Below are 16,826 nucleotides of genomic sequence, written 5' to 3' on the forward strand. Positions count from 1 at the left end.
CTTTTTTTTTTTGCCTTTCCCCCTTTTTCCTCCAATATTCAAATTTAAATGCAGTGTTTGATTAAGGATCATCAAAATTAACCCGGTCTCATTGCATCAGGTTACATATGTAAGCAAAGCTAAGAGTCTCAGATGCAAACTGCAATTCCTACCTGTGACCATCATGAGATTAGAAGGGATCCTTACACATTGTGATTTCATTTAATTCATGTTTAAAGCTTTTACTCTACTTGTTTTCTTCCTAGACTTTGGCTGATGATTAGTAACTTATAAACCAAGGAAACTTAAGTATATAGACTAAGTTCAGTCCTCACTGTCGTCTTCATCATCATCGTCATCTTTACTGGGAGCGCATCTTTGGAAGCAGTGTACTAGAGTTGCTAAGAAGAAGCTTGATAGAATAGCAGCAATGGAGACTGCAACTCCAGAGAAGATGATGATAAAAAGGTCCATCAATGACAAACTAAATTTGCATTCACTAAAGCTGACCTCAGATAATTCATTCAGAAAGATTCTTCTATTTTCTACAGGCAGGGAACACTGGATTTCATGGAGACCTGCAAAGAAGAGGAAAGGGAAACAAATCAGTGGAATATTGATGAATCCTTCTGTTGCTCCGGTCAGAGATTGAATGGCTGAAGAAAAGTTTTAGGGTTAATTCTAGGTTTATGAATTTGTTCAAAATTCTGGGAAAAAATGGAACAAAATATGTCACTATCCAAAAGCCATTACATAACCCCCTTGAGTGGCTCCTGGAAATCAAGTTATTTCACCTTCAGTCTTCCAGGTGGTCAGGTATGACGTAGGACCATAATTTTGAGCATCTAAAAAAGTGCATGTTGAACCCTGGATGCATCTCAATCTGGAGTCCTGGAAGCACTTCCCAGCTATTTCATCTGAACACAAATTCTGACTCCAAAACAGGGTAACAGGGATACTGAAGTTCCTTCCACGCCTTGGTGCCTTCTACACTACTTGTTTCCATGTAGATCCAAAACTACAGTTGTCTTTTTCTTCTAGTCAAAACAACAGCTTAGGTTTAACAAGCTCTTAAACCTAAGCATCCGCTTATTTGTCTATGACCTGCTTTCACCTTTTCTCTCTGACTATCATAAGGACATGCAGACTAGAGGAAATTATTCTTCCATGCATTATTGAAAAACGCCTAGAGCTGGGTTCTTTATAGTGAAAGCAAAAAATCCAGATTTAAAAACTGGTGAGAATGTAGTTTGATACTGGACTGTAAAAGCATATAGATCACTGCATATGCCCAACTCCCTCTTCGTTCACAACGGGAAAATCAGGAGAGTATATTAACAGGGCTAGAATGGAACAAATAATGAAGTGAATTAAGTCTGTATGGCTGTTGGCAAGATAGCTTTTATCTTGCTATTAAGGATACGAATGTAAAGGGGAAATACAAGAATTGTGTATTAATGACATGAGAACTGCTGCTGGTTTACTTGATACACTTTTACTCTATGTCTGCTAATGATCCCAGAACAGACTCCCAGTTTTTGACTCTGCATTGCTGTGTGCACACAGTGTATAGGGCATTTCCACACAACTGTACCATATAACCATTATGTGACTTTAAATAAGGAATGCGCGACAATAAGATCTCCTCTGCTTTTGTGAATCCCATTTTTCTTGTGGCTGAATAGCTATGGCATACGATGTTTTACTATTAAACCCAGGCTCCTAGGGTTAGTGGTGCAAACCTGACTGGTTATCTGCATCCAGCCCAGCTGTTATGTTGCTTTGAGAGGAAGTTTTAGCTAAGTCTACTATGGATTCAATTATCACCCTGACTTACTTGACCTTTTAATGATGATTGTACTAAATTTTGATCCTTAAAAGCCATCCTTTATCTGTCATATTTGCCTAAAGTTCTGTTGCCTTCCCTCTTTCTCATGCTCCTCTCACTGACAATGCAATAAAAGCTGCCAGCGGAATTGGACAATTCAGCATGCCCAAGTCTGACTGGTTTCCTCTAGGCAAACTGCCACTTGAATACATGCTACATTTTTTCCTCTGAGCCTGGACTGCACTGGCGATGTATACCAGATGGTGAGGCAACTGGCTTTGCAGATCTTTGAAACCTCCTGTCTATGGAACTGGCCCGGAAGGTAAAGGAGCCACACAGTTTCAAACATCCTCTGAGACTTTTGGAAATCTGGAACCTGCAGTATTCATATATATCATGTCTTGTATACAAGCTGACATGCTGGAGCACTTGAGTGCACCTATGACTGCACAGATGGCTAGATGAAGAACATACTATTGCACTCTATAGCTTGTGATAGAGCTCTTTGAACAAACCTTTCTACTGAAAGAAGTGCGAGTTGTTCACTGGGTCCATATTTTCTTTTCATCAAGACTTGGGAATAGCAACTCTAGGGGTTAATGGGAATAACCACCAAAAGAGGACACAAATGGATATCCTTCCCTATTCAAAACTATGAGAAATAAGGGAGGAGTGAAAAGCCATAGGCTGCAATTCCAAGATCTGTGTCTTTTTAATCAGGTTTTAAAAAGCGAACCGTTTTCAATAAATCAACATGATGTTGACAGCAATCAAAGCAGTTACTACTGTTGCATAGAAACAGCAAGAAAATGAATGTAATGTATTGCAAATTCATTTGAAGAGGAAGTTCCTTGCTAATAGGAAAAGATCATTGCAGTATTTTGCCAGAAAATCCTGGTCCAAGTGAATATGGCACCTAAACAAATTCCATTTCACTTGTAGCACGCACAAGAAAAAACAGGTTTCTATACAACTGTGTTTCTGTAAAACAAACCACTACAATAGCTGTTGAGACCTCAGGAGAACTGCTGTTTTCATAGCAGCTAAGCCTGCTCGCAGCACGTCTAAAGAAAGAGTGCACACGTGACCATAAACAACTGTACTTTTTCTATTTCTGACCAAAGGCAAAAGAAATTCTCGAGTGTCCTCACCTGCCAGCTTTTAAAATGACCTCTGTGCTGGAGTGGTCTTGATGAGCTGGACTATCAGATCCAAGCTTCCATAAGGAAGGAAGTAGAAAAAAAAATATTAAAGAGAACAAAAAAAAGACTCCAAAAGAAAACTCTTCTACATACTGCAGCCCTTGCCTCTAGAAATAACTTAGTATGGTAGTATTTGCCCAGGATCCTAGAGATGGGAAAGTAAGAGCCCACTTATTCATTACCGTTACACCAGCAGTTTTGCCATGGATCAAAACTGAGCCTGTAGACTGTGAGCTCTATTCCTATTTCCCCAGACGCTTTCACCTAACGTTACAACACACAATATAAATTGTGTTGTAATGTTACACACAATATAAATAGAAAAGAATCTGCAACATACCAAGTCACTTAGAGGGTATTTCTTATGAGAATCAATATACTGTAATGATTTTGAGTCTGATTATACAATAACGAGAAATAAAAAAGCTCCTCTCCATGTAGCCAGGGGTACTGGAATCTAGGTCATGTTCTTAAACCAAATAGATTAGATGGAATTTTTTTTACTTCTTTATTCTGTGTCGCTCCCAACGTGCTAGCTTAGCCTCAAGTTTTTACAGAATTCTTAGTCATTGAGAATAATAGATACCAATGGCAAAATACAGCATCATAAACCAGGGGCCAGCAGAGAGGCCTTGCTAGCTCCCAGCTATAGTTTCAGCCACCCTGTCTATGCACTCTCTTTTCAACAAGACAGGAATGAACTGACCTCTCCTATCCACACACAAGGCAGTCTGCTCAAATTGTGCTGGAAACAACCTAGGACTGCAGAGCTCGTGGAAGTCCATGCCAGTGACTGAGGGAGAGAGGAACATCTATTAGTCCATCCTGTTCAGTGAATGTTTTTCTTTGCTGTGTCGTGACACTATTGCAAAACCCAATACAGTGAACAGAAGCTTTTCTTTCGACTCCAAAGAGAATTTGGAACAGACTATTCATTTGTAACAGTAGTAAGACTAGCAGCTATATCTCTGGTGGCTCAAGGAATTTCTCCTCCCAAAGCTAATGCGGTGGTTATTGCACCAGAGCTTCTAACTGCTTACATGAAAACATAATCTGAAGGTCACATGCAGGTCTGCCTAAGATGACATATGAACAATACCATTTCATCTGCTTCCTTCCATAGCAATATGTTACTTCCTTTACAGTATTTAAAAGTAGGTTGTCCTTATGACATGAGAATCCAGCGTGTGTGGAGAACTGATGTTCTGTACTCCACCTGTCCTATTACATTCATGCCTAGCAACAGATCCAATATTGTTCTTTGCTTGGGCAGGAAGTAATCCCAGGTCGTCATACACCCTCTGCGTGAACAATGAACAAAAGAATGGCTTCTATAAAGTGATCAGTATTAATTAGAAGGTGTGGTTTTTTCCCACTGGGCGATTCTGTGGCATATGGACTGGCTCAATCAAATTACCTGTCCACACACTTTAACCTCTTGAATGGTATTATTTTTTTATATTTTTTTTTTTATTCTGTAGAACCTGTTCAATTTATTATTTTTAAAAAAATCAGCCAGACTTCTTGTAAAGGGTATCTAAAAGAAGTTTGATATTTAGTGCTTGGCTGCAGCAAGAAAACCTTTGATAATAGTTTTATATATATATCTATCTCATTGCTCCCACAACATGTTCAAAGAATTGCTTCTTCATACCAAACAAATCTGTAAATGAAATAACAAGTGTGAGTGTGTTATAAATATATAGCTTATGTTATTTTGGTCAGGGCCATCACATTATCTGTAGTAACTCCAGCTGTCCCAAGGACAATGTCACACACTCTGTATCTTTTTGCTATGTCATCTGAAGAAGCAAACATACTATACTGGCAAGCTGTAATGTATTGTTTGCTTTTAAAAAGGGAATGCTTTGAAGGCCCAGTCAAGGGACATGTGCTAGATTCTATATAGGCTTGTCTCTTAACACTGAAAAAATAAAATAAGATGAAAATATGGGTCTGTACCCTGAGGAATAGATCATCTAAGTAACATGGGAAGTGTGAAAATGCTGGAATTCTAGAACCATAATGTTAAAAGGAGAGGCATGCTTTTAAAAAGAAAAAAGATACATGTTCATAAAAAAGTGATGCAGGAGGGCTCCAAGTAGAATTTATTTCAATGAAATTCCCTAACAGGTTTTAGAAAAATATGACTTTGAGATGCCTTACCGTTAGAGGATTATAACTCCACTGAAGTCTAGCACTTAAACCTTGACAATAAGTTGTAGGCAATTAAGCTGCAGCTAGATCCTAATAAACACTGTGCATTTGTTTCTGTAAAGGACTATGCACAGGCCTACTTGTCTTCCAGAGTCAGAGGCTGAAATACTTCCCCTGTAAAAATTAAGCTCTTAGAAAATGGATGCAGCCTGAAACCAGTCTTTATACAAATAATTAATAATTTCCTTGTAAACTAATGAAAACAGACTGACAATGCCGTAATGCCCCAAGTTATAACCGTACTGATCTTCCCACCTCAAAAAACCCACAAAAACCCAGATACCAAGTTTCATTAGCATTCTGCTGGTACTTTGCAGCCATAATTCAACCATGTTTCTCATAGGTACTGTTTGATCAGGAATTTTCAAACAGTACATTGGCTGGACCATCAAGTGCATTGAAATTGCCTGCTCTTGGATCTGACATGGGCTTTCCCTAGATATGTAGGCTGATAACGTATTGCAAGTTTAATTTTATATTCTTCCAGCTAAAAACAAGCAGCAGGAGTTATCACTTACTCCAGGTGTACTTGACTCTATTTTGAAGGACTCCTTGTGTATTTCTGTCTTTGCTTATTTCTAATACCTATGCTAATATGTCTTTTATTGGAGAACTTCTGAAATTCATTATTACTTCAATATTATGGTCTGTTAACCCTCAAAGCGAGATTTCCCAGCTATAATTTTGGATGCTGAGTTTAAAAAAAAAAAAGAAAGAGGCCTCAATTCTGTTGGGTCTTTGTAGAGTTCACAAAAAAGGGGTATCAAGAGAAATAGTTTCCTAACACTCAGCAATGTACAATAGTATGAGAGAATGAAAATGCCCATTCATATATACACTGGTATGTATAGGAAATACATCCAGAAAAATATCTGAAACCATTTAAGAGCTTCATGCACACATGTTCATTACTATCCATACAATAAATGTAAAAGCACTATAATATGCTATTTCAATTTTTTTTTTTTAGACTAAAATTGGTATTTGCCCTTTTGGGTGGAATTTAGCTGTTTTCATGATGCTGAATGTAGTTGACAGACCTGAAATGTTTAAATGTGGCATTTTATTTTTTGTATGGTATTTTGTCTACAACTGTAGTTCTCCCTACTTAAACACTATCACTAATGTATTAGATGTATTAATAAGCAGCAAGAGAGGCATTGCCTCTGAAGAGAGATGAAATTTCATTGGAAATAGCCTCAAGCTATCAGAACAGTAAGGCTTAAAAACCCAAAGCCTTGATTTAGGTCCCTAAATAAAACTTTTTACAGCCAAGTGCCCTAGAGTCTCACAGATGAACATTAGAGGGTACTTAACAGTTTGTCTCAATGCCTAAATATAAAGTTTAACATTAGGTGTTCACATCTGCAAATGCTGTGCTCACATCTTCAAATCCGTGAAAGATGGAAGTACTCCAAAAAAACTTAAGATGGAAGAAACAGAGTGAAAAGCCAGTGGCAGTCAGATCATTTTACTGAAAATGACTAGGATATCAAATTATATATTTATATATGTGTATATATATAGAAACAGATTTGATGCGCTTGTTAGGGAATCTAATTTCTGTTAGGAGTTTCTGCTTGAACAGAATAAAAGCTGCTGAATGTGTGAAATGTCTTAAGGCTTTTAATTCCTTTCCAAAAAAACAGATATTATGTTCTGTACTAGTGATGTGCTAGCATGTGCATGATACTTGGGGAAGAACTGAATGGCTGTAATGGACAGAACAGCCTGTCCTTTTCAGCTGAAGCTTGCTCTGGTTCTATATTAGTACATGAAGTTAAGGCAGCCTTCTCTACATAGCAAATGAATAAATAGGTACTGATAAAGAATGATAAGTCAAGAGGACTTACAAAATGCTCAGTTGTTTCACTGGCTTTTAATTAGGTTAGAAGGTCAAATGAAACCTGTACTCTCCTGTAATTATGATGCTTTGTTTTGAAGAAAATGTTTAACATTTTCAGTGAGCCCAGGGCTACTATAAAGGCCTGGACTAGTGAAGACAGATATTATTTTATTTACAGAATAAGGTTAGTATTAGATCTTAGATTGGAATGGGATTATAGAAAGACCCTGAGAAGCAAGAGATAACCTCACGGCACAGTCTTTCTAAACAGGCTTACAGAAATCATTCCATTCTTCTCACTACACTGATTCACTTCTGAATCTCATAACTGCTTTCTTTTAGTACTGAATTCAGCCTGAGTTTCCTGTTCCAGAATACTGCTTACAGTCTCATTGTCACCTGCTCTTGCTCTTTTCCTACCTCCTCTCACAGCCATCCTTCTCTCCTGTTCTTTTGCATAGACAGTCTTTACCTGGAAATATGCCACTTTACCAGAATTTACCTATCCATCCATATTGAGGAGGTACTAGCTACAGAAGTCTTGAAAGTAGCTAAACAGCATCTGTATCAGTACTGGCACTAAAAACCCCTTTGAGTATCTTAATTTGTAGTCTTGCACACACAACTTTCCGAAGTGGAGCAACACGACCAAATGAAGAGGAGAACATGCTTCCAGCTACAGCTTTTGTGTTGTGACATAGGATTTGCTGCCACTAATGAACTTTCTTCCAGTAAAGTTCAGCAATTACTTTAGTTTAGAATACAGCTCTGCAAGTGGACCCAGTTCTGTTGTCTTCAGGCTTCTTTTACCAGTTCTGCTTCTAGTGGTGTGGACATAAATGTTAGCATTCAGGAGGATGGTGCACCGAAACTGTGCCAGCTATAATCCCGTCTGTAACAGTGAAGTCTAACACTGAGCACCAATCCCCACTTAAACTTGTGCTACTTTAATGTCAAACGTTCAGAACATCTATTTCCTTTATGTATCACACAGGCAGCACAAATCTATTTGGAATTCTGTCGCTGGCCAACTCTGAATGAGTTTTTCAAGTCTTGCTGGAAATATCAGTGTACACAGGCTACCCATAAAAATGCTCAGTCTAAACCTTCTCATCAAATTGCTAAAAGTCTTTCTAATACTGTTTTAATAGAGGGCAGCAAAATTTTTCATTCTTGCAATGGGTAGTGGGGAACTTAATAGTCTGTATTAAAGACAAAAGGTTGAGAAAAAACCATTGCATCTAGCAGGAAAAGCATATTTCTTGCAATCCCAGAAACTCTACACAACTTCCTGAAAAGGTTTTTCTAAAGATAGTGAGAAGAAAAAAAGTAAAGAGCAAAATGAGGGCAAGATGACAGAAAGGAGACACTACAGTCACATGCCAAGGAATACTTAAACTCTAATTAAAAGCAATGTTAAAAATGCATTAGTCATTAGCAAACAAGGTCACAGGCACAGCTGCCCAAAGCATGTTCACAGACAGTAAAAATTAGCAACAGAGAACTCTACAAAGCACTTCAATGTGGCCACTGCAGACTACTTGTATTTCTGTTACATGCATTTTATCCGAATCCAATCCCTTCATCGAAAGGAGATCCTCAGAGGGGTTCAAGAAACATCTTTTGCAGTGCTACGCCCTACTTTTAAACAGCACCTTTCACCAAAAATTTATTCCATCAAAGCCATTTGTATTTAAACACTGAAATGGAAGCATTCATAAAGCCTTCATTCTGTAGGTCATGTACACCAGCGAAAACCTTTTGCTGGATAAGCCCTGAGTTTCAAACAGTATTACTGAAAAAAGTAGGTGAAGAGATGAGGCAAGAAAGGAAAAGTGCATTTTTAGCCGAGATAAAATGTGATACAGAACACGCTCTGAAAGCAGAAGAAAGCCCTTCCAAATATGAGAAATTACTGAGTGTATTTTTGTAGGATTTCCAGCTCCCATTGAGGCAGAAAATGCAAGAAATCTCAAAGGTGACACTTGATCTCAAAAAAAAAAAAAGAGTGCCAAATTTCCTTAGACTTCACCGAATTCAAAATTTTAAAACATTATGCCCCAAAGTTATTTAACTCAACCTACAACCATCCTTCCCTTTATTCAGTACCTCTCTTGCTTTAATACATATTTTTCTTAATTTCTTCTGCCAGAGTCCAAACTCTCTTCTTCCTCCTCTGCTTGCTTCAATTCTCACTTTAGAGAGCTTCAGCCTTGTCAATCGCTTTTTGTAAAATTCAAGAAGATGGATCAAATATAGGCAAGCAGAGAATAGAAAATGATAGCATACACCTCAGGTATATGATTTCCTTGAATTCTAATACACTTAATGCCAACTTAGACCTTTGTTCTTTCAAGATATTTTTTGTTCTGAGAGTTTGCATGCCCCCCCAATGGAGTAAAACCTTCCATGAAAGTTTTTACACCTATCTTTGAAGGGACAGAGATCTTACAACAACTTTTCTGTTTCAAAAAAAGTTATCCAATATTCTTAATCTCCATGCTCCTAACAGGAAGCCTTTAATATGAATCATTGGCTACCATGCTGCCGTTCAGGCAGCAAATACCTATAAAATCAAACATCCTTCTACAAAAATATCTTTATAAGTTTTATAACTTAACCATTTTGACCCATAGTAAACACTTTGTCTTCTCTAGGAAAAAGAACAACTGTTGTATATTCTCCACTTATCACCATTCCATTGATCTTCACAGTTCCTTTGTCTACTTTGCACTACACACACTAATGTGTTTTCAATCAATTAATAACAAAATCAGAGGGGAAAAAATGTGGTTTGGTTTTGGAGTATGATCAAAATGCTGGTTTTAATACCTCTTTATGAGTATAAAAAACGTTTGCTGTTTTAAAGTGCTGAGTTTGATTGCAGGTAAGGTGCTCAGTTTAATTGCAAAACTTTTAGTGCAGTTTCTTTACTAAGTCTGCCTGCAAATCTGGCATGTGAGAGCATTCACTTACTGCCAATTAAGCCTTTATTTAGAAATTTAGGTTAGATGAATAAATGCTGGGATCTGTAAAATGATGCAAATCCCAGCTGTTTGTATGAAGCAACAAGTTAGATGTGCAAAGGCAGCTCAGCTGGGGAGAGGCTTTACAGTCAGCTAGTCAGACAGGTCAGCATAATTTATAACTTTACAAGCTATTTCTGGTCGCATGCCAGAAAGAAAATGGACATGGCTTTTGCAAAACTAATGAGCTGAAGTATGGCTTTTGTTCAGATCACTGAGTTCTCCAGAGGCCTTAATTGCAGAGGTAGAGAGCTTCAGGATCAATTATTGAGATTTCAGTTCACACTGACAAAACTCCAATTTTTATATCAACTTGGTATTTCTTTTGCAAAAAACAAGGGTAGCTTTGACTAACATGCCATTTTACTGCACTGCTAAAAATTAAAAAGTGCAGCCGTGGCTGGGCTTAGTAAATAGTTAACAGCTTGAGTGATTTCTCTCAGACACGCAGACAGGACACATTAAACTACTGTAAGTGTCATTCAAAGTGAGGAATCAAAATGAATGCCCAGAACCTAAATCTATCTGTCAATGTATTTCTCCCAGCCATTTATCTCCTGTTTCTTCTTACCAGTTCTGAGTCTTGAGGGATTGCTATGCTACAGTGACACTTGCAAATGGCAGCCCTGGATCCTAGTTCATCTACAGACTGGTGGGGGGGTGCCTCGTTTCTGCTTTGGCATATCCTTTCTTGTCTAACCTATTCTGAAGCATCCCAAGCCCCCATAAGACACACGACAGTGTACGGAGCCTTTAGTTTCTTTGCAGTGCTTTGTACTTTTCATGAAAGGACTGGGGATCACCAATGCAAGTTTACTGTCATTCACCCTTCCACACTGTTTCCCTTCTCAGTAAACCCAGGTTACAAAGTCTGCTATTTAAAGGCTGGGGAACTTCAGTCTGTCATGGAACCATTCTGTACTGCTAATCACAGTTTATTCTTAAAGAAAACCACGAGAATACAAACACCAGCCAACTCCTTTTTCCTTCCTGCTGTTTCCCATTTGTATCGGCCATGCAATGCAAATGCTTGAGCTGATGCAGAATTATAAAGGAAAAGCATGCAGCCAAGATAACTAAGCTTTTCTCTTGGGCCCTGAAAATTCATCCGTATCTTTTTCTCTTGCTGTATTTCCAGACATAACGCCTGCTGCCCTACTTATCTTGATGTGTTTGCTGCAAGAATACTTCTGCCTCCAGCCTTGCAGCAGTACCGTGAGGAAGCCAGGGAGTCTAAATGCTGAATCTTTCAGTGAGTTGCTCTTCCCACCCCTCCCAGGGAGGCCAGGCGAACGTGACTTTGGGCAAGTATAACCAGACAAGTAATGCTAGCATGATTAGTTCCTAATGGGTATAATGTTGTGACATCGTTAAACTGAAAACTGCATATAAAATGCAATCAAATCATAATTCTAATAATTAGTTTTACACTAACTTTCCAAAAGTTGTTTTGAAAGGCACTCAGTTGTGGCCCTGTGGTTTTAAAATGTCATTGAGACAGTCTTTCCTTTTTGGGTTTAGTTCTGCTCTCACCTTCATGAATAATGTCTTGCTAGTTTATTAAAGGAGACAGCCATTACTTTTGTGGCAGCAGCTCACAACAAGCAATGAAAACGCTGACTTCGCATGCTTTTCTGCATACATGCACTGGATCTTACTGATATGACTGGCTGCAAACATATCAGGGGACTTGCTCCTGGGAACAAATGCTAATTATTTGCTTAGGCCACGTCAGGGGGACAGCTCTGATAAAACCAACCATTTGAATATTTGCTCCTTCCCTCCTTGTCTTCCCAAATCAAATCTAACTGAAAGTTTCGAAGATCCGGATGAGCTAGTAATTTTTTAGCTATTTGGCTGGAACACAACTGTGGATGAGAGAAAATGCTATGAGAAAGCATCTCTAAGCTTGCAAGACACCAGGGAACACTGGCAATACTATGGGAAAGTTCAATCACTTGAGATTTCCAGACATAAGTTCAGATACACTTTAACACACTGACAGGGCAGAAGAGAAGAGATGGGCTGGGACAGATTCTCAAACCGCACAGACTCAGATTGGATAAAGGGGAAGGAGCTAGAAGTTCATTAAAAGAGATGGAAAGCGCGGGGAAAGTGAACTGATGTTTAAGCATGAGAGATGGGCAAATACTTGGTTCAGATAGAGCAAACTTCAGCTAAAGCATCAGGGAAGGTGGGAGCACAGGCCCAGGTTTGGTTTAGAAAGAATCAAGATGAAATTTTCACTGAGGCAGACAGGAAAAAACCCAGTGCTTCTTCCTCAGATGACTTCTTCCTTAAAACAGCTGTTTTAGAGCTAAGAATATTTAGGGCAACCTAGATGAGTATATTAAAAAAAATGCTACCCATGGTCATGAGCATAGGAAGAACTTGAATAGCTGACTGCAGACTCTGATGATCAAGACTGGAGAGAAAAGACCTCTGAAACTTGTAGGCTCACTATGTTTTTTCCCCCCTTTTTGTCTGAATTCAAAGAAACAGTTACTTGACCTCAACCCGTTCTCCTGAGCTCTTCTCCCCAGCCTTTTAGCCCTCACCGTCTTCTGCACAGACATCCCCCCTCAGACACAGCCCAGACACCAGTGATTTCATGTCAGGTAATACTTGTATACCCCCCCGTAGCCCATAAAGTTTTTATGCTCCAAGCAGCTTGCCTTCTGCGAGTGGCTGGGCAGCTCAATGGTGTGAGTTTATGCCCTAGCGCTTGTTGGGAGGCATGAACTGTGAGATGATCTCCTGCTAAAGCTGGATTCAGAGACGCTTTGGGGTCGGGTGGGAAATGGGGAGCAAGAGTTTGGATTCCCTATCCATGGCAGTCTTAATACTACCTACCCCCCCCCCCGCTATTTCTGACAATTACTGGCCCAAATACCAGAATGATATATCCTGCATCTTGGGGTGTTCCAGAGCCATTTAAATTTATTCCTAATATTGGAAGCAGTGCTATTTTAATGAAAAGAGCCAAAATTAAGCTACTGGAGAGACTTTCAAACACAGGGTATCACAACAAAATACTTCCAGGAAAGGGCTGACAACCATAGTTGCATAAAATGGGGATTTAACTCTTCTGTAGCAGCTTTATAGCTGATCAGTAAAATGAGAGAAAAATGAGTTTTCCTCAGGAGCTGGCACAGAATGTTTAGCTGCTTAAAGGGCTTACTGTAGAAAATATATTTACCAGAGAGAAATTGAAGTCTGCAAGAGAACCAGCTCTGGGCTGAATGAATTTGAAAAGGCTCTTTCACTGCCTATGTAAGTTTAGTGTATAAATCAAAACTATTAGGGCTTAATTTTTAAATTTTATTTCTTAACTGGGAGGAGAACCTGCTGCTAAAAGGAAGCCAACATCATTTTAATGGACTCATTTGTTGAAAGCATGCAAATGCAGTTTGGGTCACTGCAGGCAGCACACAGACAATTTGACCAAGAACCCTCCTTCCCTCCAAGACACATACAGAGAAACGTACATACTGCACTGTAAGCCACCAAGCTTTACCTTTCTGGAGCTTAGATGCATTGTCCTGTATCCAGCTGAAAAGATTGGCAAAGTCACAGTCACAGACCCAAGGGTTGCCCTCTAAGCGTATAGTCCGCAGAGAAGGAAGCGCTTCTAGGGCTGCCACATTTAGGCTTTGTAAGTTATTGTCATTCAATTCTAACACTTGGAGCTGTTCCAGGTTCTCAAAAGCAGCCTCATCCACATCCACCAGGTTATTGTTTCCAAGGCTCAATTTTATCAGTTTTTCTGCTGATTTGAATATCCCAGCATCAAGCTGTGTTAAATTATTGTAGCTTAAGTCTAAATACACCAGTTTGGTAGAACTGCTAAAAGTACCCTCTTCTAAAGAGGTGAGGGAGTTATTCCTGAAGTCCAAATAGACTAGATCTCCATAAAATATAAAGAAATCAGCTGGTATCACCTGAATGTTGTTATCAGCTATAAGAAGTTTCCGTACATCCAATGGAAATGTATTAGGAACACTTGGGAGTCCTTGATCCCGGCAATCTATGGTGTGGTAGTCCATACAGCTACAGACAGCAGGGCAAAAATGACCCACGGGTAAGAAAAGCAGGCAGACAAAGACAGAAGAAGGCAGAAGGCAGAAAGGAAAGCATGGCAACATCATCAAGGATTTGAAAGCTGTGATGAGCACCACTTCTAAGAGAAAAACATTTTGCTCAGCTGAGCAGCAGTGCCTGGTACTTGTGTGTGTGTGAGATTGTATCCAGGAGATCACATATCATCACAGATCCGATAGCAGCAGTCTTGGGAGGGGGAGGGAGAATGACTGAAGGAAAGAGGGAGGGAGGCAAATGTGAGGATTTACACTGTCAGAATATTATAATGCTGTACAGTGTAAGGGAAAGCGATGATTGGGTAAACGGAGTATCTTTCAAAGGACTCCCTTGCTTTTGTGAGCTAAAAAAAGCTGAGAGCCTGTTTGCATATTTGCTGTATATCCCCGCAAATGGGAAATCACACCTGATCTTGTGACTCTGACAGCTACAGCTTATGCTTAAAAAGCGCTTCAGGTAATAAACCCTGATGAAATCACTTATTTTGTTTCTTTGCATGAGCCTACATCAAGGTGATCAATACCCTGCAGAAATGCAAGCGAGGGTCAGGGAAGTATCCTGGTTGACCGCTGAGGACTGTTTTCCCTTTCATTTGTAAAACAGGGAACAGTAGAGCAGCAAGGGGGGGAGCCCAAAGACAAGGACCACTGATTTGTGCTGTTTCTGGACGCCTTCTCAGCCTTCAAAGCAAGCACATTAACATTATTTAAATGTGACTCATTATCTTTTAACCAAGAAGTATAACTTAATGTAGCAACAAAGAATATGGTCTCAAAAGTGAGGGTTTTTTTCTTCCTGTTTTAATGACCAAAACAGCTACTTTCTATATACAGCACTGGTAATGTCTGTTGGGCCATATAAAAGTGCAAATTGTGGATCAAATCTTCAGCTAGTTAAAACTGAACAGATTTTCTTTGTTTTCGGGGGGTTGAAATATTTGACAATCAATCTGCCTGTTTCCCATGGGACAGCAGAGATGGTTTTTCAACAAGGCGTCTGTGTTTTTGACATCCCCAAATCCACACCCAGAAAGGCAAGTCCTCTGCCAGCTGCAAGCTTAACTTTTAACTCCATCCCTCCCTCTTTATGCACATTGTGTAAGCAGACAGAAATGGGACTCTAGTGCTTGGGCCACACCTATGCGCTATGAGGGAAGATTTTTCTAAAGAGACAGATTGTATTTGGGTGCATGTGTCCTGAAGATTAGAGCACAAACTCAAACACCTTTGGAAAGCTCATTCCTAGGTCAAAAAGAGCCCAGTGATCTTGATTTAAGGTCATATTTCATAACTAAATTCAGGAGTATCTTTCATCCAGGACAGGGTACAAGAATTTCCTTGTAAGATGGTCTATTCTCCCCAAGATACCTGCACTTAAACTCAAATAATGAAAGCAGTGTTATCAACCTCTCCTTTAGTAGGTATGTAGAAACACTGAAGCGCTGGGAGGGAACAAAGAGGGAGCCAGACTGTTCTCAATAGCTCCCACTGATAGAAAAAGAGGCTATGGGCACAGATTAAAAACCATCTGAACACAAGAAAACACTTCTTTTTTACTGTGAGGGTGGTCAGACACTGGAACAGGTTGCCCAGAAAGGTTGTGGAGTCTCCATCAGCAGAGATATTCAAAACCCAACTGGAGACAGCATTGGGCAACCTGTTCTGCTTGAGCAGGGGGATTGGACTAGATGATTTCCAGAGGTCCCTTCCAACCTCAGCAATTCTGTGAACTGCTGTTAGGAAATGAATATGCCAGGAAGGGTTATACATTTGAACACCCCTCTCTCACATTTTGCAACACACTTTGTTTCTAATTCATAGGTCTTTTAGCTAAACCACCTTGAGCCAGCCTCTAGATCCTTCCCATAAACACATATCCTGCTCCAGGTGTCTTTCATGTCTTAAATTACTTTTAAAACACCACCCAGAAAGAAATGGGCACAGTTGCCTCTATAAATCACCAGGGCAAAGCCCAATTAAATTCCTGATATGATTATTTAAAATATTTACCTTTAAATTACAGAGGAAGTGGAAGTTTGATAGGCTACCTCTGAATAAAGAAGACCCATGCAAAATAACTCTCATGGTCAGGATTCAATGAATCAGCATCAACAAGTAACTGCAACTGGTACTTCTCATGCAGAATTGATGCTTTTTAAACTTTTAAGGCCATATCTTGCAAACACTTGCTCCTGCTGTAGTTTACTGTTTTTCTGCCCCTAATTCAGTTAAGGCTTTAGGTCAGAGATAAAGCTGTTCCTAACACAGAAAAGCAGAACTGACTTGATATCTTGTAGTAATGATAACTTTATAGAGAGAGATCTAGCTCTCTATTTAGTGAAGTTACCAATACACAGGACTTAAGGGCCCCTATGGCTCCTCCTATGCAGACCCACCCCTTTTCTTTCAAATGTACAGAATCAGACTCTGACATTTGCTTTTCAAAGATGCCTCAGCATTATTATGCCTATTTCACAGATGGGAGACTACAGACAATACGGCACAATTTGTGAAAGATCCAAGAACATGTTAGTGGCAGGGGTAGGAACAGGACTCAGCTTCCCTAAAAATTCCACCAGCCCTTGCTAAAACTACCACTCCTTTCTGTAAGAAACAGACCTTTCTTTCGCT

The 16,826-nt window shown here is 39.4% G+C and overlaps 1 protein-coding gene across 1 annotated transcript; it reads right to left on the reverse strand.

The window, feature by feature from the left end:
• Positions 1-303: 303 nt before the first annotated feature.
• Positions 304-14,243, reverse strand: LRRC38 (leucine rich repeat containing 38). The gene is made up of 2 exons (XM_009325233.1): positions 13,616-14,243; positions 304-557 (listed from the first exon to the last, which is right to left on the reverse strand). Exons 1-2 carry the CDS (start codon positions 14,241-14,243, stop codon positions 304-306), a joined length of 882 nt encoding a protein of 293 aa, XP_009323508.1.
• Between the last annotated feature and the right edge of the window lie 2,583 nt (positions 14,244-16,826).

The sequence above is a fragment of the Pygoscelis adeliae genome, unplaced genomic scaffold (assembly GCF_000699105.1).
Source record: "Pygoscelis adeliae isolate BGI_AS28 unplaced genomic scaffold, ASM69910v1 Scaffold36, whole genome shotgun sequence".
NCBI classification, from domain to species: domain Eukaryota; kingdom Metazoa; phylum Chordata; class Aves; order Sphenisciformes; family Spheniscidae; genus Pygoscelis; species Pygoscelis adeliae.

Excerpts from the sequence above, each read along its gene's own strand:
- LRRC38 (XM_009325233.1), bottom strand. The coding sequence starts at position 14,243 with ATGTTGCCATGCTTTCCTTTCTGCCTTCTGCCTTCTTCTGTCTTTGTC. Across the intron at positions 558-13,615 it reads TGCATCTAAGCTCCAGAAAG|GTCTCCATGAAATCCAGTGT; the intron begins GTAAAGCTTGGT and ends TCTTCTTTGCAG.